Source organism: Staurois parvus, unplaced genomic scaffold (assembly GCF_062004578.1).
Source record: "Staurois parvus isolate SC_StPar_1 unplaced genomic scaffold, SC_StPar_1.0 ptg001061l, whole genome shotgun sequence".
NCBI lineage: Eukaryota > Metazoa > Chordata > Amphibia > Anura > Ranidae > Staurois > Staurois parvus.
The window spans coordinates 318,515-341,500 of NW_028318857.1; the positions used below are offsets into that span (position 1 = coordinate 318,515).

Consider the following 22,986-nt stretch of genomic DNA (forward strand, 5'->3'; position numbering starts at 1 on the left):
AATTACTACGGTATCACGCTATGGTCTTTTCTTCTTCCTGATTTTCCTTGGGGGATTCGGTGAGAGGAGTAAGCAGAAGAGGTACCTAGACATAAGAGGAAACAGCACTTGGAGGTCTCACAAAAAGTAAAGGGGGTCCAGGAGACCTTAATAATCCTGAAAGGCGTGTGACTCACCAATATCTGGTGAGTGCGGCTAATGTTGATTTCTGCACTGGTGCATGGTGAAGGGATCAGTAACACGGAAGAACCAAATGAAAATTATAATTTAATTTGTTTTATTTTTGTCACGGGACTGTAATTATATATATATATTTTTTGGGATTTTTTTGATTTTTTTGTCACTTGATTTTTTTGTCACTGGACTTATGATTTTAATGTTTATATATTTTTTTATATATCAATTTATTTATATATAATTTATTATATATATCTTTATCAGCACAGTAATGTTTTTTTAAAGCTGAGTAATGTAATTGACCATGTGGGTTTGCGCTGGTTTTCATTGTTAAAAGTTTTTTTGGTCTTTTGTACCTGTGCACAGCAGCATTCCACGGGGGTTTGTGTGGTAAATAGGAAGTCCTGAGCGCTGAGGTTTTGTTTTCTTTACATCTCCTGTACTGTGTCCGCAGTCTCTGGTCATCTCCTGTACTGTGTCCGCAGTCTCTGGTCATCCCTGTACTGTGTCCGCAGTCTCTGGTCATCCCCTGCACTGTGTCCGCAGTCTCTGGTCATCTCCTGCACTGTGTCCGCAGTCTCTGGTCATCTCCTGTACTGTGTCCGCAGTCTCTGGTCATCTCCTGTACTGTGTCCGCAGTCTCTGGTCATCTCCTGTACTGTGTCCGCAGTCTCTGGTCATCTCCTGTACTGTGTCCGCAGTCTCTGGTCATCTCCTGCACTGTGTCCGCAGTCTCTGGTCATCTCCTGTACTGTGTCCGCAGTCTCTGGTCATCTCCTGTACTATGTCCGCAGTCTCTGGTCATCTCCTGTACTGTGTCCGCAGTCTCTGGTCATCTCCTGTACTATGTCCGCAGTCTCTGGTCATCTCCTGTACTGTGTCCGCAGTCTCTGGTCATCTCCTGTACTGTGTCCGCAGTCTCTGGTCATCTCCTGTACTATGTCCGCAGTCTCTGGTCATCTCCTGTACTGTGTCCGCAGTCTCTGGTCATCTCCTGTACTGTGTCTGCAGTCTCTGGTCATCTCCTGTACTATGTCCGCAGTCTCTGGTCATCTCCTGTACTGTGTCCGCAGTCTCTGGTCATCTCCTGTACTGTGTCTGCAGTCTCTGGTCATCTCCTGTACTGTGTCTGCAGTCCATTAGTTCAGAATTTTTTTTTCCTGTTTTCCGCCTCTAAAACCTAGGTGCGTCTTATACGGCGAAAAATACGGTAACTCTGAACAGGCCTGCACATTTTACAAAGTGGCTGAATTCCTGGAGTTCAGCTTTAAGAAGAACTATTTTTTTTGGTCCCCAAGTCCTAAATGAATATTCAACCTTTGCAATTGGGGGGGGGGGGGGGGGGGGGTGTACTATAAGGGAGGATTTTTTTCTTTCACTCGAGATAGGTTTTAAAATTCCAATTTGTCCATTACTTTCATTCGACTTTTAGCTGTGTGACGGTCAGCTTTGCATAACCCTTTCCTGTCTCCACTACCTGTAAATACCCCCCTGTGGTATGCACATTAGTCAGGCACCTAGTGGGCATTTTGAGTGTCAGAGCAAGCTTCCTTGCTACCTGCCCAGTAATGCCTGCCTTCTGTAGCCTTTACGGTGATGGGCGTCAGAAGAGGGGCAACACATACTCCTCATTGGCCTCTTTCTACGACCAAACAAATACTTGTCACGTGTCCCTTGTTGCCTTAGGAGTAAGGCATTGTGGGACATGCAGTGCCTTGCTCAAGGTGTGCCTCTCTACAATGAGGAGGTTTTTTTTGCAGCTGCTCCCCACAGAGAAGAGTGAAGGGAAGGAGAAGAGTGGGAATGCAATTTTTTTACTTCATTTAAGACATTTCTGGAGACTTGTTTAAAGTTAGACACATAGATAATTGATAAGGGGAAGGGGGGGTTGGCCATTAGTGTTACAAGTATCTTACTCACTGGAGTTCCACTTTAAATTTCTATAAGCTGATGTGAAGGAATTTGGGGTTTGAATATCTCAGTGGCACGTCAGACGAGTCAAAACCTCTTGATAATCAGATGTTGAGGTTGGACAGTTGAATGATGGGGTTGGCGTGGTCACTACGGCTTTTTGCTTCCAGCGATAAATATTATACCGTGGTCCAGGTCAGGTATGTTGCTTGCGAAGCTGTCGTCTTCCTCTACAAACTCATCGCTCAGCTTCTTCCACCAGGGCCAACGGCTGCGTTTCAGCATGGTGCTGTGACTCTGTTTGGCCTTCAGGGCCACAGGGACGGATCTGCTGGTGAAAAGATCGATGTCTTTCTCCATGGCTTCTTTTAAGTTGGGGGCTCCTGAAAAAAAACATACAAATTGGCACCTCATTCAGAAAGTGGGGAAAAAAAATTTGCAATGAGCATCTGGGCTGCTGCAAGTAAATTATTCAAAGGGCAATGCAGCTGTTCTTCCACTGCTCTCAAAAGGACACCTCTTCTGTGCCAGCCCTGATGAAGAGGGTGCCATATCTTTGAACAGTGTCGGCCATCAACCCTTATCAATGAAGAACCGTTCGGACAAAACTCAATTTCTTCTACTACTTCCATTACACTCGTGGACACATGATGAACTACAATGCTGAACAGACAGCCTCCCCCCATCAAGGAGTTGACCGATCAACTGCAATTTTATTTGTTTAAAGCCCCAGACTTCTAGCTGGTACAGGCAAGGGGCTTTATAACAGAAAAGCTGTAATACACCTCAAAGCAATAACTGAAAAATAAAGTCAAAACATGGGCATATACAGTTGTGTTCAAAATAATAGCAGTGTGTTGAAAAAAGTGAAAAAAGCTGAAAATCCTTCTAATAGCTTTTATTTCCATCCACACAAATGCATTGGGAACACGACACATTCTATTCCAAATCACAACATGAAGAAAAATACATCAAATTTGTGTTGTTCCTCTAAAAAAATGGAAGAAAAGTGAATATTAGACGGTTCAAAAAAATGGCCGTGTTTGTATTCTTCTTTACAAACTCAAACATTCACTATATAAACTGAGAAATGTTTGAAGATTTTGCTTTCCTTTGAATGACTTCATGAATATTTGGTTGTAGTCGCACTGTTTCTGAGAACTGCTGTACATCTGTGTTGCATGGAGTCACCCAACTTCTGGCCCCTGTGATCAGGTATTCCAGCCCAGGATGATTGGACCACATTCCACAGTTCTTCTCTATTTCTTGGTTTTGCCTCAGAAACGGCATTTTTGATGTCACCCCACAAGTTTTCTATTGGATGAAGATCCGGGGATTGGGCTGGCCACTCCATAACGTCCATCTTGTTGGTCTGGAACCAAGATGTTGCACGTTTACTGGTGTGTTTGGGGTCGTTGTCTTGTTGGAACACCCATTTCAAGGGCATTTTCTCTTCAGCATAAGGCAGCATGACCTCTTCAAGTATTCTGATGGATTCAAACTGATCCATGATCCCTGGTATGCGATAAATAGGCCCAACACCGTAGTATGAGAAACATCCCCATATCATGATGCTTGCACCACCATGCTTCACGGTCTTCACAGTGTATTGTGGCCTGAATTCAGTGTTTGGGGGTCGTCTGACAAACTGTCTCCGGCCACTAGACCCAAAAAGAACAATCTTACTTTCATCAGTCCACAAAATGTTGGGTCATTTCTCTTTAGGCCGGTCAATGTGCTCTTTGGCAGATTGTAACCTCTTCAGCACACGTCTTTTTCCCAACAGTGGGACTTTGCGGGGACTTCTTGCAGATAGCTTGGCTGCACATCGGCGTCTTCTAATTGTAACAGTCCTCACAGGGAACGTCACACCTTCTTTCATCTTCCTGGAGCTGATTGTTGGCTGAGTCCGCCCCATTTTGGCTATTCTTCTATCCCTTCCAATGGTAGTTTTTCGCTTTCTTCCACGTCTTTCAGGTTTTGGTTGCCATTTTAAAGCATTTGCCATCATTTTAGCTGAGCAGCCGATCATTTTCTGCACTTCTTTATATGTTTTCCCCTCTCCAATCAACTTTTTAATCAAGGTACGCTGTTCTTCTGAACAATGTCTGGAACGACCCATTTTCCTCAGAATTTCAGAGAGAAATGCACTGTAACCAGCATGTCCAACATTTGCTGCCTTCCTTCCTTAAATAAGGGCAATAATTGCCACCTGTTTATCAAAGAATGAATGACCTCACTAATAGAACTCCACACTGCTATTATTTTGAACACGCCCCTTTCAATGAGTGATTCAATGACACAGAATCAGCAGCATGCATGTCATGACTGTCGGGTCTGTTGGATTTCTATTCCTCTACTACACCTGCTAGGAAATTATTTGCCATGTAGAAATATCATATCCACCAAAAACAGTGATTGATCCGGTTAGTGATGTCTGACTGCTATTATTTTGAACACAACTGTATATTATTTTTTCTGGGGGGAGGGGGGTTGTAGGGCTAAATTCCGTGTTACAGGGGTTCAGCTCTGCCATCAAAATTTGGTCCCCTCAACACAAATGTTTGCCCTCACCCCAAATTCTCCTCTCCAAGCACAAATCTATATCCACCCAACTTTAGTACGGGGCTTCTAACTAAACCTAATGGTCCCCAGTACAAATCCTCTCTTGCCCCCACCAAACATCTGATGAAGCACACCAAGTGAAGGGAATTCTCCAGACTCTCCCTCCGTCTGTGCCATGGAGGAGCACAGAGAAGCTTTCTTTGGCTCTGCATTACCAACATGGACATATGCTTAATCCCTCCACTGGCTTCCACTAACCCAATGTATAAAATTCAAAATACTAACCACAACTTACAAAGCCATCCACAACACTGCCCCTAGCTACATCACCGACCTCATCCAGAGATATCGCCCAAATCTCCCACTAAGGTCCTCCGATGATATCTTCCTCTCTAGCCCCCTCATCACCTCCTCCCACGCTCGCCTCCAGGACGTCTCCAGAGCCTCTCCCATCCTCTGGAACTCCTTACCACAGCATGTCTGGTCAGCCCCTACCCTGTCTGCCTTTAGGCGATCTTTGAAAACTCACTTCTTCAGGGAAGCTGACCCCGCCTCCACCTAAGAACTGTACTTGAATCACCTCCGCCAGATCATCCCGCGCAACTATCATCTTTTATATCACCTCCCCCTTCCTTTAGATTGTAAGCTCCACGAGCCGGGCCCTCCTATTCCTTCTGTACTGAACTGTATTGTAATTGGACTGTCTCCCTTACATTGTAAAGCGCTGCGCAAACTGTTGGCGCCATATAAATCCTGTATAATAATAATGCTGACTGCTACACTGGCAGGTAGATGGGCAGTTGTGGTGTTGGGACCTAAAGCACCTATGTTTGGAACAATCACTGTCAGTGCTAGCGCCTAGCTGCTCGGCCACAAACGCTCTGAGAGGAGGATTTGACCCCCCCCTTATCCCCCCCCCCATATCTACGCCGCAGCATTTTACAGATATTACTCTTCCCACATCTATTAATAAAGGATTACAGAAGCATCATCACAACTGCACCAACTTCCCAATCCCATGTATTTGTCTGTACTCGTTAACCTCTTGCCACTCACTTAACACATATATGCGGTGACAAAAGGTTAGGCTTTGACTCCCACACCCCGCAGATATGTGTCCATGGGTGGCTGAGGTTTCTGTGCTGAGAAAGCGCTCTCTGTGCGATCCTAACACATGGACCGAGCTGGTAAAGACAGATAAATAGCCAGTGGGAGCGTCTCCTGATCATGTGACAGTGGTCACATGATCGCCAATCCTTCTCACCCCCCCAAGCATACAGACCCTAAGACCCTATTAAAGGGATACTGGGACTGGGTGGTATGGGGTTAAGATGATGGGAACAGTACTTAGAAAAGTTAGGTTGTCTTTTTTTTTTTTTTAAACAAACCAGGTGATCATACCCATCAGCATATTAATGTCGGTGTTGATCTGGGCCAGAAAGGCCTCTCGGCGTTGCTCGGCTCTCTGCTCCTGCTTTCTCTTCAGCAGAAACTGCCCCAGCTTCTCCTGGACGGCAATGTGCAGCTCTTGGCTTTGTTCTGGTGCCCTCTGCTGGGCCTGAGGAGAACACACAACAAAATCATCACAGCGTCAGTGACAGCCGAACTCCACTCTGGCTGTGACATACAAATCTAGGTGGTCACACATTCCAATTTCATTGTTTGGGCTTTAGATACACATTGATTCATTTTTTTCAGATATTCTGAATGTTTTCAAACTGTTTTTTTCCCCCAGTTTTTAATGGGGTAGGGAAGGGTTAGAACCCAACAGGTTTTTGTTTTTCTTTTCCCGTCTGTGCTCAGTGTTGAGATTTCTTATCACTTCCTTTTTCAGAGAAACAACAGGAAGTGAATAAGAATCTTTCCAAGTAAGTGAATTCTCCTTTTTGGATTTCCCCAATCCACCGTCATCAGGCGGTGAATCTTCCAGCGGGGAAACGGCTTTCTCACAGCTAACTGCTGAAGCTTTTGGAATGAAAAAGCCAAATTATCCCTGAGTTGATTTAACCCATTCAAAACCTAAAAACTCCAACAAAACCAGCAGTTTAAGCCCTGATAAAGGGGGATCCTTGAAGATCTGAAACATGTAGGCTTTTCATCTTTGGACTCTTGTGATGAAATAAATATACTGGGACTGCTAAGGTAACACCCATCTGTCCTGGGATTCAGCTTCACTTGAAGTGCCAGCACTGCAGCCAACCGAACACTGCTGTGCTGATTGGTGCTTTATTAAAGAGCCAGAGGACTTGTGGCTTAGTGTTCGAGAAAAGCGTTGCTATGCCTAATCCAGACCCCCTTCCCACGGCTCCAATGTCTGCCTATTTCCCAGGACCTCTTGTGACTTCCATACCTAGCATGCTTGTCCTTCTCCTGCCTCATTGTGTCTGTGCCTCCTGCACCCTGTGTCTCCAAGCATGCCTCTGACTCTCTGTGTCTCCAAGTGCACCTCTGTTTCCTCTGCGTCTCCAAGCATGGTATCTTTCCCCCCTGTGTCTCCAAATACGCCCCTGTGACTCCTGTGTCTCCAAGATTGCCCGAGTGACTCCTGTGTCTTCAAGTGTTCCCCTGTCCCCCCCTGTGTCTCCAAGTGTGCCCCCTGTGTCTTCAAGTGTGCACCTGTACCCCCATGTCTCCAAGTGTGCCCCCTGTGTCTTCAAGTGTGCACCTGTACCCCCATGTCTCCAAGTGTGCCCCCTGTGTCTTCAAGTGTGCACCTGTACCCCCATGTCTCCAAGTGTGCTCCTGTCCCCCCTGTATCTCCAAGTGAACCCGTCTCCTCTGTTACTCCAAATGTGTTCCCGCCCATCTCCAAGTGTGCCTCTGTCACCCCATGCCTCCAAGTGTTCCCCTATCCCCCCCATGTCTCCAAGTGTTCCCCTGTCACCCCCTGTCTCATTGTGCCCCTGTCCCCCCGTGCCTCCAAGTGTTCCCCTATCCCCCCATGTCTCTAAGTGTTCCCCTGTCACCCCCTGTCTCAGTGTGCCCCTATCCCCCCGTGCCTCTAAGTGTTCCCCTATCCCCCCATGTCTCTAAGTGTTCCCCTGTCACCCCCTGTCTCAGTGTGCCCCTGTCCCCCCGTGCCTCCAAGTGTTCCCCTGTCCCCCCCCTGTCTCCAAGTGTTCCCCTGTCCTCCCGTGTCTCCAAGTGTTCCCCTATCCCCCCATGTCTCTAAGTGTTCCCCTGTCACCCCCTGTCTCAGTGTGCCCCTATCCCCCCGTGCCTCTAAGTGTTCCCCTATCCCCCCATGTCTCTAAGTGTTCCCCTGTCACCCCCTGTCTCAGTGTGCCCCTGTCCCCCCGTGCCTCCAAGTGTTCCCCTGTCCCCCCCCTGTCTCCAAGTGTTCCCCTGTCCTCCCGTGTCTCCAAGTGTTCCCCTGTCCCCCCGTGTCTCCAAGTGTTCCCCTGTCCCCCCCATGCCTCCAAGTGTTCCCCTGTCCCCCCATGTCTCCAAGTGTTCCCCTGTCCTCCTGTGTCTCCAAGTGTTCCCCTGTCCCCCCATGTCTCCAAGTGTTCCCCTGTCCCCCCATGCCTCCAAGTGTTCCCCTGTCCTCCTGTGTCTCCAAGTGTTCCCCTGTCACCCCCTGTCTCAGTGTGCCGCTATCCCCCCCATGTCTCCAAATGTTCCCCTGTCACCCCCTGTCTCGGTGTGCCCCTGTCCCTCCATGTCTCCCAAGTGTTCCCCTGTCCTCCCATGTCTCCCAAGTGTTCTCCTGTTCCCCCATGTCTCCAAGTGTTCCCCTGTCCCTCCGTGTCTCCAAATGTTCCCCTGCCCCCCCGTGTCTCCAAGTGTTCCCCTGTCCTCCCGTGTCTCCCAAGTGTTCCCCTGTCCTCCCGTGTCTCCCAAGTGTTCCCCTGTCCTCCCATGTCTCCCAAGTGTTCCCCTGTCCCCCCATGTCTCCAAGTGTTCCCCTGTCCTCCCGTGTCTCCCAAGTGTTCCCCTGTCCCCCCATGTCTCCAAGTGTTCCCCTGTCCTCCCATGTCTCCCAAGTGTTCCCGTCCCCCCCGTGTCTCCAAGTGTTCCCCTGTCCTCCCGTGTCTCCCAAGTGTTCCCCTGTCCTCCCGTGTCTCCCAAGTGTTCCCCTGTCCTCCCGTGTCTCCCAAGTGTTCCCCTGTCCTCCCGTGTCTCCCAAGTGTTCCCCTGTCCTCCCATGTCTCCCAAGAGTTCCCCTGTCCCCCCATGTCTCCAAGTGTTCCCCTGTCCCCCTCGTGTCTCCCAAGTGTTCCCTTGTCCCCCCATGTCTCCAAGTGTTCCCCTGTCCCCCCATGTCTCCAAGTGTTCCCCTGTCCCCCCCGTGTCTCCCAAGTGTTCCCCTGTCCCCCCATGTCTCCAAGTGTTCCCCTGTCCCCCCGTGTCTCCCAAGTGTTCCCCTGTCCCCCCGTGCCTCCAAGTATTCCCGTCCTCCTGTGTCTCCAAGTGTTCCCCTGTCCCCCCCGTGCCTCCAAGTATTCCCGTCCTCCTGTGTCTCCAAGTGTTCCCCTGTCCCCCCCGTGCCTCCAAGTATTCCCGTCCTCCTGTGTCTCCAAGTGTTCCCCTGTCACCCCCTGTCTCAGTGTGCCCCTGTCCCCCCGCGCCTCCAAGTGTTCCCCTGTCCCCCCTGTATCTCCAAGTGAACCCGTCTCCTGTGTTACTCCTCCGGACACAGTGGAACACCGGTCGTTGCTCTATGCGAGGTCCCGATCATGTGATCACTGATTGGCCAATCAGTGATCACATGCAGAGTAGTAAGAAAGATGTCACTTCTGACATTATTGCTTACTTATTGTGAAATCTGTGAATGATCACAGAGATCACATGGTACAAGGCTATTCACAACAGCCTTGTACCATGTGACAAGCTGTGACCAATCACAGCTCGCACAGTATTTCTCAATGGCTGAAAGAATGCAGCCAGAGAGAAGGAGAAATGATTGCTTTTACAGCCTTTATGGGTGTGAAAGCAATCAGTGTAAAAAAAAAAATCTTCATCACCCCCCACAAGTAGTGTACTGCTAGGGTGAAAGTATGTAAAAAAAACCCCCCAAAAATATAAATAATAATATAAAAAAATAAAAAAAAATAAAAAATAAATGTTTAAAAATTATAATTTTTGGTTATAAAATAATTTGGGTTATTTTTTTTTTACTAAAAAGATAACGGAATACATTATAATAGATTTATGATGAAATATTATTATTATTAAAAAAAAAATCTTCATCACCCCGCACAAGTAGTACTATGGTGATAGTATGTAAAAAAAAAAAAACATAAATACTACTACAAAAAATAAAATAAACATTTGAAAATGTTTTTTGAAAAATGATATTTTTTGGTTATAAACTAATTTGGGTTATTTTATTTTATTTTTTAAAGATAGATGAATACATTTTGGCCAAGATTTATGAAGAAAGATTATTTGCAAAATTTGATAAGAAAAACACTTTTTTTTCAAAATGTTTGGACATTTTCATTTACATAGCGAAAAAAATAAAAATCCCAGTGGTGAATAAATACCACCAAAATAAAGCTTTATCCGTCTCAAAAAAACGCTAAAAAAATTAATATGGATACAGTGTTGCATGACCGCGCAATTGTCATTCAAAGTGTAATGGAGCTGAAAGCTGAAAATTGGCCTGGACTGGAAGGGGGTAAAAGTGTCCGGACTGGAAATAGTTAATCCAATTTAGCAGCTCCCACCTACGTCTTCTGAGCCATAAAATTCTGAGACCCCCCCTACTCCATTAAAAACTAAAAACAAACGTTTGAGATTTAGATATAAGGAAAAGAAAATGAAAAATTTGTTGTAATTTCAAACAATGAAAAAAAACGCTTTCACATAGGATTCAAAATTCTGGTCTAATCTAACACATCTGATGGAACATTAGCATGTGTGGGGGCAGCATAATATCTGTGACAGAACTGTACAATCAGGAGATTCATGGCCGCCTGCACTGTAACATTTCATCCTCAGACTCACAGCCGTTCTATGAGATTCATTTGTTTTCCATGCCGTTAATTAGAACATTTCATGGAGAAAATGAAGCCGCAGTCGTCGCTGTAATTGTATCATAACAACACATTGAGCTTCTGGAATCGCTGCATTTGCTGAACTATGAGAAGCAATCACATCGCTGTGTTTCTTAAAGAGGAATTCCACCCTTATCAAAAAAAGGTTCAGATACTCCCATCTTCCAGTCTCCGCCCCCAACCCACCTCCTAGCACCGTCCCTTGGTTGGGCGCACTACCCACCTCCCAGTACCACCCCTTTTAGAGAATACAGAACCAGATATTTTTTGGTGCCAAGTAATTTGTATGGAATTTGGTAATGATAACAAGAAAAACAATAAAATAGATCCCCCCCCAAAGCAAAAACAGATCTCTCCAGTAACAACAGACCCCCCCCCCCCACAACAACAACAACAATAGATCCACCACAGCAACAACATACCTCCCAGCAGCCAACAATAGACCCCTCCTTCAAAGATAGATTCCACTCAGCAACAAATGACCCTCCCTAACAATAATACACCCCCCACCAGCAACAATAGACCTCCCTAACAACAATAGATTCCCCCAACAACAATAGACCTCCTAGCAACAACAGATCCCCCCCGACAGCAATAGACCCCCTAGTAGCCAGCAACAACAGACCCACCCACAACAATAGATGCACCACAGCAACATCATACCTCCCAGCAGCCAACAATAGACCCCTCCCTCAAAGATAGATCCCACTCAGCAACAAATGACCCTCCCTAACAATAATACATCCCCAGCAGCAACAATAGACCTCCCTAACAACAATCGATTCCCCCAACAATAGACCTCCTAGCAACAACAATCCCCCCGACAGCAATAGACCCCCTAGTAGCCAGCAACAACAGACCCACCCACAACAACAATAGATCCACCACAGCAACATCATACCACTCAGCAGCCAACAACAGACCCCTCTCTCAAAGATAGATCCCACTCAGCAACAAATGACCTCCCTAGCAACAAAAGATGCCCCCCGACAGCAATAGACCCCCTAGTAGCCAGCAACAACAGACCCACCCACAACAACAATAGATCCTCCACAGCAACATAAAACCTCCTAACAGCCAACAATAGACCCCTCCCTCAAAGATAGATCCCACTCAGCAACAAATGACCCTCCCTAACAATAATACACCCCCCACCAGTAACAATAGACCTCCCTAACAACAATAGATTCCCCCAACAACAATAGACCTCCTAGCAACAACAGATCCCCCCCCACAGCAATAGACCCCCTAGTACCCAGCAGTAACAGACCCACCCACAACAATAGATCCACCACAGCAACATCATACCTCCCAGAAGTCAACAATAGACCCCTCTCTCAAAGATAGATCCCACTCAGCAACAAATGACCTCCCTAGCAACAAAAGATGCCCCCCGACAGCAATAGACCCCCTAGTAGCCAGCAACAACAGACCCACCCACAACAACAATAGATCCTCCACAGCAACATCAAACCTCCTAACAGCCAACAATAGACCCCTCCCTCAAAGATAGATCCCACTCAGCAACAAATGACCCTCCCTAACAATAATACATCCTCCACCAGCAACAATAGATTCCCCCAACAACAATAGACCTCCTAGCAACAACAGATCCCCCCGACAGCAATAGACCCCCTAGTAGCCAGCAACAACAGACCCACCCACAACAACAATCGATCCACCACAGCAACATCATACCTCCCAGCAGCCAACAATAGACCCCTCCCTCAAAGATAGATCCCACTCAGCAACAAATTACCCTCCCTAACAATAATATATCCCCCACCAGCAACAATAGACCCCCCTAACAACAATAGATTCCCCCAACAACAATAGACCTCCTACAACAACAGATCCCCCCCGACAGCAATAGACCCCCTAGTAGCTAGTAATAACAGACCCACCCACAACAACAATAGATCCACCACAGCATCATCATACCACCCAGCAGCCAACAATAGACCCCTCCCTCAAAGATAGATCCCACTCAACATCAAATGACCCTCCCTAACAATAATACATCCCCCACCAGCAACAATAGACCTCCCTAACAACAATAGATTCCCCCAACAACAATAGACCTCCTAGCAACAAGATTCCCCCCGACAGCAATAGACCCCCTAGTAGCCAGCAATAACAGACCCACCCACAACAACAATAGATCCACCACAGCAACATCATACCACCCAGCAGCCAACAATAGACCCCTCCCTCAAAGATAGATCCCACTCAGCAACAAATGACCCTTCCTAACAAGAATACATCCCCCACCAGCAACAATAGACCTCCCTAACAACAATAGATTCCCCCAGCAACAATAGACCTCCTACAACAACAGATCCCCCCCGACAGCAATAGACCCCCTAGTAGCCAGCAACAATAGACCCACCCACAACAACAATAGATTCACCACAGCAACATCATACCACCAAGCAGCCAACAATAGACCCCTCCCTCAAAGATAGATCCCACTCAGCAACAAATGACCTCCCTAGCAACAAAAGATGCCCCCCGACAGCAATAGACCCCCTAGTAGCCAGCATCAATAGACCCTCCAGCATTCCTTGCCATTAAATACATTCAGTGTTGGAGGTGCGGGAACTGCGATTCCTCGCATTCATACTGAAAAAAAGCCCTGGTCCATGGAGTCCAGCATTGTCTTGCTTGTAGGGAAAGTGCTCCCTGCACTGCTCCTTTCCAGCTCTATAACCTTGAATTCATTTCCAGCACATGCGCAGGCATGCTGCACGGAAATTTTGCCAGGACCTGGCAGAGCCCCATGGAGAATCTGTGCATGCACCAGGCCCCTTGTACATATGCAGACACAGAGATGTCCCTCAAGAGACATCCTGCACTGTGTCTGTTGTGGGAACTCGCTTCTTTGGTAGAGCTTTTCTTGTTAAAGCACACAGCAACTCGCTTCTTTTTAAGGGCCTTTTTGCCCAATTTATTTACAAGAAAGTTCAAATAACAAAAATGTTTCCCACGCAGGGGTATCCACCATCAAACCTTCTGGCTTGCACACCGATTTCCGTCTGTCTCCTGCAGACTCTATCCAAAATGGCTTTCCCGCGCACAGCTTGTCTGGCTTCCACCTCTACTAGGTGAAGCCCATTTGACTCCATGGCAGAGACCTCCTGTCTGCCAGGGTGGAGCCCTCCTGATTCCTGTCTGCCGGGGTGGAGCCCTCCTGATTCTTGTCTGCCGGGGTGGAGCCCTCCTGACTCCTGTCTGCCGGGGTGGAGCCCTTCTGATTCCTGTCTGCTGGGGTGGAGCCCTCCTGACTCCCGGGGTGGAGCCCTCCTGATTCCTGTCTGCCGGGGTGGAGCCCTCCTGACTCCTGTCTGCCGGGGTGGAGCCCTCCTGATTCCTGTGTGCCGGGGTGGAGCCCTCCTGATTCCTGTCTGCCGGGGTGGAGCCCTCCTGATTCCTGTCTGCCGGGGTGGAGCCCTCCTGATTCCTGTCTGCCGGGGTGGAGCCCTCCTGATTCCTGTCTGCCGGGGTGGAGCCCTCCTGACTCCTGTCTGCCGGGGTGGAGCCCTCCTGACTCCTGTCTGCCGGGGTGGAGCCCTCCTGACTCCTGTCTGCCGGGGTGGAGCCCAGAATCATGGCCTGGCCTCCACAAAAAGGCCTGCACACACCTGTGCAATCAGCACGTTGGCTGCTCTCAAAACATGGGTCCAGAACTGGAGATTTCATCCCTCCCAAATCTCTTAGAAATCTCCAGGCTACAGGTGCCAAAACAGGCTTTACAAACTAAAGAGGACACCAATAAACCCGTTTCCTCTGTATTATGAGAACTGCCTGGAGCCCCTCAACCTGTATGGTTGAGAATCCTGGGTCACCACTGTGATTTCCACCGTGGCAGGATACCGCACTGCCACACTGTATGTGTGAGATCCTGTGATCTGCCTCTTGGGATGAGTGATGTAGAAATCCCAGAAGACAGTTCACAGGACCTTGCGCATACGGCTCCCACATCCCGAGTGACCCATGGCTCTCCTACACATGCGCGGGGTCTGAGTATTAGGCGAAAACGATGGACCTGAACTTTAAAACAGAGCTCCAGGCTCCCATCAAAAAAGTTAAAAGTCAGAAACTACAAATACCTTAGCTGCTGACTTTTAATATAAGGACACTTACCTGTTCAGGGATCCAGAGGTGTCCTCACTTGAGCCGACTCTTCAATTGATTTCAGGTGCAGGTGCCGGAATCTTAACCCCTTCCAGTCCAGACACTTTCCCCCCCCTTCCAGTCTGGACACTTTCCCCCCTTCCAGTCCGGACACTTTCCCCCCTTCCAGTCCGGACACTTTCCGCCCCTTCCAGTCCGAACACTTTCCGCCCTCTTCCAGTCCGGACACTTTCACCCCCTTCCAGTCCGGACACTTTCCGCCCTCTTCCAGTCCGGACACTTTCCCCCCCTTCCAATCCGAACACTTTCACCCCCTTCCAGTCCGGACACTTTCCCCCCTTCCAGTCCGGACACTTTCCCCCCTCTTCCAGTCCGGACACTTTCCCCCCTCTTCCAGTCCGGACACTTTCCCCCCTTCCAGTCCGGACACTTTCCCCTCCTTCCAGACCGGACACTTTCACCCCCTTCCAGTCCGGACACTTTCACCCCCTTCCAGTCCGGACACTTTCACCCCCTTCCAGTCCGGACACTTCCCCCCCCCTTCCAGTCCGGACACTTTCCCCCCTCTTCCAGTCCGGACACTTTCCCCCCCCCTTCCCCCCCAGGCCAATTTTCAGCTTTCAATGCTATCACGCTTTGAATGACAATTGCGCGGTCATGCAACACTGTACCCATATGAATTTTTAAGCATTTTTTTGAGACAGATAAAGCTTTATTTTGGTGGTATTTATTCACCGCTGGGATCTTTATTTTTTTTGCTATGTAAATGAAAAAGTCCAAAAATTGTGAAAAAAAGTGTTTTTCCCATAAAATTTTGAAAATAAATAATATTTCATCATAAATCTTGGCCAAAATGTATTCCGTTATCTTTTTAGTAAAAAAAATAACCCAAATTAGTTTATAACCAAAAATTATAATTTTTAAACTTTTTTTTTACATTTTTATTTTATTTTTTTATATTATTACTTATGGGTTTTTTTTTTTAACATTCTGTCACCCTAGCAGTACAGTGTCACCATGGTGACACTGTACTACTTGTGGGGGGTGATGACGATTTTTTTTGTTTGTTTTACACTGATTGCTTTTACACCCATAAAGGATGTAAAAGCAATCATTTCTCCTTCTCTTTGGCTGCATTCTTGCAGCCATTGAGAACTACTGTGAGAGCTGTGATTGGTACCAGCTTGTCACATGATACGAGGCTGTTGTGAATAGCCCTGTACCATGTGACCTCTGTGATCATTTCACAGATTTCACACGTAGTAAGCAATGATGTCAGAAGTGACATCTTGCGTACTACTCTGCATGTGATCACTGATTGGCCAATCAGTGATCACATGATCGGGACCTCGCACAGAGGTCCTGTACGACGATTGGTGTTCCACTGTGTCCGGAGGACACAGCGGGCACTGGATCGCGGTGCTGCGCGCTTGCAGGGAGTGCACACAAGCAGGGGGCGGGGAGGCCGTTTATAAACGCCCACCCAACCCTGCACTGCCACCGTCCGGCCGTTTATATACATGGGCCGGACGGGAAGTGGTTAAGTAAGGGAAATCAGCACTGAAGCCTTGCAGCTTCCAAGCCAGTTTCATACTGCGCATTCAGCGCTATGTGAATGGTCCCGCAGATTTGTGGGACCTGTGAAGTGTCCCAGAAGGCTGCGGGGGAAGAACTTCCGGCTCAGATCGCCACTGTACATCTAAGTGGAAGTGGGAGCGGGTGCCTGTCAAAACCAGGTATCCGCTCCCCCCCAAAAAGTGCCAAATGTGGCAGTGGAGGGGGTTTGGATACAAACATGCGGAACTTCCCCTTTTGAGTGAAGTTCTGCTTTAACTGGTTATAAAGCCTAAAGGTTTGTTCTTTAATGTATTCTATGCATTAAGGTAGAAAAACACCTGCGTCACAGGATCCCCCCCTTTCCCCTCACCCTCCTTGTACTTACCTGAGAATGATCCAGATCCAGCGCTGTAAATGAGAGCAGTGGCTCTCCGCTCTCTCCCTCCTCACAGGACAGATTGATAGTAGTGGGAGCCATTGGCCCCCGCTGCTGTCAATCAAATTCTGTGATGAGGGAGCAGGAGGTGGGATCAAGCCGTGCTGTCTGTGTCAATAGATGCAAACAAGGTGGCTTGGGAGCGAACCTGCATGAGTTCCCCCATAGAAAGCAAGGAGGAGCCAGGAGCGCTAGGGGTAGACCCAGAATAAGGATCGGGGCTGCTCTGTGATGAGGGAGCGCGAGGCAGGGTCAAGCCGTGCTGTCTGTGTCAATAGATACAGACAGAGTGGCTTGGGAGCGAGCCTGCATGAGTGCCCCCATAGAAAGCAAGCAGGAGCCAGGAGCGCTAGGGGGAGACCCTGAATAGGAGGATCGGGGCTGCTCTGTGATGAGGGAGCGCAAGGCAGGGTCAAGCCGTGCTGTCTGTGTCAATAGATACAGACAGGGTGGCTTGGGAGAGAGCCCGCATGAGTGCTACCATAGAAAGTGGGGAGAAGCCAGGAGCGCTAGGGGGAGACCCAGAATAGGAGGATCAGGGTTGCTCTGTGATGAGGGAGCGCAAGGCAGGGTCAAGCCGTGCTGTCTGTGTCAACGGATACAGACAAGGTGGCTTGGGAGCGAGCCTGCATGAGTGCCCCCATAGAAAGTGAGGAGCCAGGAAGGCTATTGGAGACCCAGAATAGGAGGATCGGGGCTGCTCTGTGCAAAACCATTACACAAAGCAGGAAAGTATGACATGCTTGTCATTAATAAAGCTGTACAATCACTTTTAATTAAAAAGAATTTTCACTTAAACAAAACAAAAAAAAAAAGTCCTGCAATTTGGTTATGGGGGAAGGTGGGGGGGTATGCGGGGGAGAGCAACATTCTTCTTTGAGGGGAGGGTTAATAGGGTATATAGGACGTGTAGGCCAATTAAGATCTTTTTTAGGTCATTTTCTCCTAGCTCCGTGAGCTTTCACATCCATGGTGAGCCATTGAGTCCCATATATGTATATATTTGATGAAATACTCTGTATTGGACATATTAAAGTTGTTTGGTAATTGTATAATTTTTCTTTGATATATCTCTAGACTGCCTCGGCGGTACAATTTTCTTAAAAAAAATCACCCCTGAAGAAGCCGTGAGGGCGAAACATGTAGGGAGCAACTACAATTACATAACCAAGTATGAATCTCAGTTTTACTTTTAGTACTGAAATTGTTTTTATGTTTCTGTATTTTTTTCCCTTTTGTGTTTTTTTACAAAAATACGAAATAAAAATGATATAACTTTTTAATATGTTTTGTATTCATGTTCATGCACCCTGAAAGTCCCATCTTCTCTATTGAATATTTGCAACTTTTAAAGATGTGGTGCAACAATCATATGTGGTCGCCCGCTCGCCACTTCACTGTTACTAGGGTTTATAGGACGTTTAAGATGGTAGGATTTTTGTTTTTGGAATGATGATTAAAAAGTATTTAATTACGCTTTTCCTAAAAATAAAGAAAAAAAAGGAGTAAATTAAAAAAAAAAAACAAACAAAAAAAAGGGTGAAGGTTCGCTTTCATGAGTTATTTTATGTGTAATGAAGATCTAACCGGGTGGAGCTGAAGACGAGTGTCCACTTTCTGCTGGAGCCGCTGTCGCTGCTCATCACTCAGATCCTGGTGCTTTTTCCAAGGAGACAATGATTCTCGCAGCCGTCTGCGTCTACTTAGGAACCTCAGAGCCTGAAAAAGGGGGAGAGGAGGACAAGTGGTCAGAGATATTAACCTCCCTAGCGGTCTGATGATGTCAGTATTTCTGTGCTGAAAGCGGTACTTTTTTTGCATGGAAATATGTATTGTTTTTTTATTGTCGGCCTGTAATTCTTAGGAATAACTCACTGAAATCTGTCCGAACAAGAGTCTAGTAAACATTCCACAGATGATAAAACTTGAAACACGAAATCATAAATTATAATATAATAAATAATCATAAAAAATAATAATAAAATAATAAATGTAATTCAATAATATAATCAAACCAAAAACACTGAAATGTGAAATATAGCGCCAAGTTCGCCCATCGCTGAGCAAAGTCGCAGAATCGTTTTCAGTGTCTGATGAGGAATTTCCCCCACCAATCATTATCACTCAATTCTGCAAGTGGTTCTGATTTACTATCGCTGTTCTCCAGCCGGTCTAAAACCGCGTCTGACCTAAAGGGACGCTTTTTGGACGCCATGGACGTTTCTCAGTTTCCAGGCAGAAAGGGTGGTAAAAATGCAGGCAGGGCGCCGGACAAAGCACTCGGGACACAATGTATGTGAAATGGTTTGATACAGGAATGTTATACTATGTGATTTTAGTGTATTCAGTGAATGTCAGTTTTTAAAATTTTAAAATTTCCTGCCGGTTCTGGTCCCCGTACATCCCAAAGCTCGCAGGGACTGGAACCCGGAAGCCGGCATCGGCCGGAGGAGATGGCCGGAGACGCTGCAGTGGGGACATCGCGGGAGTGAAGGACAAGGTAAGTGATCGAGGGATCCCGGAGCACCGCTGCAGAGTATTCCCGAGTGTAGCTCGGGGGGGGGGGGGGGTTACCGCTTGTGGTGCTGAAACCTAACCCCGAGCTACACTCAGAATACCGCCAGGGGGGTTGAGGGCAATTCCTGATGAATCGATATCGGCTTCTCAGTTATTTATTGTCCTTAGCACGTATAGAACTCCCTATTCCCTGTATAGAGCGGGCCTTTGGGATTGTCCTAATTCTGCTAGATGTGGAGAGGTTTTAAATCCGTAAAATATTGGAAAAATGTCAGCCAGCATATTAATATTTTTAAGCCCAATATTGCATATAATCCACATATTTGTATTATGGGGCGTCCAGAGATTCCAGAAAAGCAAGTTGATCTGAGAAGAGGGTTTGGTAGGTTATCCGCTTGCCGAATGTCTCACGTAGGAGTACGGCGGCAAGTTGGCTCTCCTGCACCGGATCCCGTACCTAGCACGCGATCCCGCTCTTGCAGGTAAGGGGCGCGTGTGCCTGCCCGCCGCCCTAGCGCTGCTATGGATAGATACAGCACAAGCTAATCAGTGGGTCCTGGCCAATGATTGACAGCTGGGACCCGCGGATCGGCGAAACAGAAGACAGAACAGAGCTCTGTGTATGTAAACAACACAGAGCTCTGTCAAAACAGTGGGGATGAGCCATTTTTTTTTTCACCTGCATTGAAGGTAATAAAAACGGGCTCATCCCTGGGTAAAAACAGCACACCATGAATGCACCAAGAACTGTTAGGTACATAGTTAACCTGTTGATTGCCCCTACATGCTAACCCCTTCCCAGCCAGTGTCAGTGTATAATATTAGCACTGATCACTGTATTAGAGTCACTGGTTCACATAAAGTGTCAGTATCAGACTGATCACCATACTATCACAGTCCCGCTGATCACTGCCGCCGGGGCCAGGAAGAAGTCTGGTTATGATGAAATGCGTCGGGCGGAGCCTCCCTTCTGACGTCATCGCGTAGCATCGCCATCTTAATTTGCTTCTGTTGACTGATGCTTTTAATCTACTATGCCTGTAAGTGCATTTCCGTCTATCTAATAAATTAGTCATATTTTACTGCATTATGAGAGGCACGTCTTTATTTTTACATGAGCATATGTTGACCCCATAACACGGGGACGGTTTGAGGACATACATGTTTGAGGACGGTTTAAAGGACATATGTGCCAAGAGCGCGCTCCCAGCAGACACGTCCGGTACTCACGGAAAGTTCCCGATCTCCTCTTTCAATTGGGACCTTTCCCGATCATGTGATTGCCGTGCCGACACGTCACGGTGTTCACATGACCCTAAACCCCGCCTCCTAAAACTCTTAAAGGGCCGGGAGGCGCCGGTGTGAAAGGGTTAAGGGGTCAAAAAATCTGGTAAGCCTCCAATTTGATATCATGGTGGTTACATTGGAATGAAGATTTTCCATTATTCGTCACAGAACAAGGCGACTATTATATACACTTTATATGGACTGTTTCTATATATGTTTTTTTAGTTATTTATTTTGTGGCAATGGTTCACTCTTGAGCACTTTTTAGTTTATTTTTCATTGGACATATATTATTTGCACATAAAATATGTATTATTTTGAGGTATTTATAGTTCCCTTAGCGCAACACATGTTTTATATTTGATATGTTTTACAGCAGAAAATTTTTTTTTGTTTATATCGCAAAAAAATAAAAAACCCAGTGGTGGTCAAATTCCACCAAAAGAAAGCTCCATTTGTGTGAAAACAATTATATAAATTTCATTTCAGTACAGTGTTGCATGACTGCTCAATTACCACTTAAAGTAGCGCAGCGCCAAATAGCAAACAATGGCCTGGTCAGGAAGGGGGGTAAAATCTTCCGGTGGGCAAGTATTTGGGCAAGAATCTTCCGGTGGGCAAGAAGCTAGAAAACTGATTGCACAAAAGTGGATTTTACCACATCCACTAACCTGCAGGGCTACATCCACTGACCTGCAGGGCTCTAATGAGGAAAATGGCAGGGTCTGCATCCCTTCAGACGTGATTTCCCTTTGGGAGTATCTCACCAAAAATGACATTTTTGTTGCAGGGGATGCCAAACACCTCAACTTATATCTTAGTGCAGACTTCAGGAAAAATTATTAAGCCAATCACACAAGCAGCAAATGACATTTTTGGGGGGTGTTCTGTACGCCATCTGTGTACAGAATTTCTCCAGGTAGCCATATTGCATTTTACAGAAAATTACAGCAGTGCAGATTGAAAAGGAAATGTCATTTTTAATAACATTCAATTACAATATGACTTGTGTAGCGCCTGTATATGCTATATTAAAAGAAAAAAGTGGAGTTACTCTTTAAGTATGGTATTAAATCCCCCACCTATTCTACAATGCACACCCACCCACACGTGTCCAGCGACACATTTCTGACAACCATGTTGGGAATGAAGCTGGCTTGGGTCATGTGGGGCCCAGCAGGAAACCAGTTATACCAGATACAGCTGTCTACGTTTCCTATCAGGCAAACAGTGCCAATCAGGATTGGTGGGACCCCACAGTGGGCCCCTAGTGGTACAGCAACCCTTTGATGGCATTTTAACCACTTCCAGTCTAGACACTTTCACCCCCTTCCAGTCCGGACACTTTCACCCCCTTCCAGTCCGGACACTTTCACCCCCTTCCATTCCGGACACTTTCCCCCCTTCCAGTCCGGACACTTTCCCCACCTTCCAGTCCGGACACTTTCCCCCCCTTCCAGTCCGGACACTTTCCCCCCCTTCCAGTCCGGACACTTTCCCCTCTTCCAGTCCGGACACTCTCACCCCCTTCCAGTCCGGACACTCTCCCCCCCTTCCAGTCCGGACACTCTCACCCCTCTTCCAGTCCGGACACTCTCCCCCCCTTCCAGTCCGGACACTCTCCCCCCCTTCCAGTCCGGACACTTTCACCCCCTTCCAGTCCGGACACTTTCACCCCCTTCCAGTCCGGACACTTTCCCCCCCTTCCAGTCCGTACACTTTCACCTCCTTCCAGTCCGGACACTTTCCCCCCCTTCCAGTCTGGACACTTTCCCCCCCTTCCAGTCCGGACACTTTCCCCCCCTTCCAGTCCGGACACTTTCACCCCCTTCCAGTCCGGACACTTTCACCCCCTTCCAGTCCGGACACTTTCCCCCCCTTCCAGTCCGGACACTTTCCCCCCCTTCCAGTCCGGACGCTTTCACCCCCTTCCAGTCCGGACACTTTCACCCCCTTCCAGTCCGGACGCTTTCACCCCCTTCCAGTCCGGACACTTTCCCCCCCTTCCAGTCCGGACACTTTCACCCCCTTCCAGTCCGGACACTTTCATCCCCCTTCCAGTCCGGACGCTTTCCCCCCCCTTCCAGTCTGGACACTTTCCCCCCCTTCCAGTCCGGACACTTTCACCCCATTCCAGTCCGGACACTTTCACCCCCTTCCAGTCCGGACACTTTCCCCCCCTTCCAGTCCGGACACTTTCCCCCCCTTCCAGTCTGGACACTTTCCCCCCCTTCCAGTCCGGACACTTTCACCCCCTTCCAGTCCGGACACTTTCACCCCCTTCCAGTCCGGACACTTTCCCCCCCTTCCTGTCCGGACACTTTCATCCCCTTCCAGTCCGGACACTTTCACCCCCTTCCAGTCCGGACACTTTCCCCCCCTTCCAGTCCGGACACTTTC

The 22,986-nt window shown here is 47.6% G+C and overlaps 1 protein-coding gene across 1 annotated transcript; it reads right to left on the minus strand.

The window, feature by feature from the left end:
- Positions 1–1,975: 1,975 nt before the first annotated feature.
- LOC149440666 (IQ calmodulin-binding motif-containing protein 1-like) lies at positions 1,976–20,279 on the minus strand. Its single transcript, XM_089658271.1, has 4 exons — positions 20,184–20,279; positions 18,370–18,501; positions 6,055–6,211; positions 1,976–2,471 (listed from the first exon to the last, which is right to left on the minus strand). Exons 1-4 carry the CDS (start codon positions 20,277–20,279, stop codon positions 2,239–2,241), a joined length of 618 nt encoding a protein of 205 aa, XP_089514397.1. The 3' UTR covers positions 1,976–2,238.
- Positions 20,280–22,986: the final 2,707 nt, after the last annotated feature.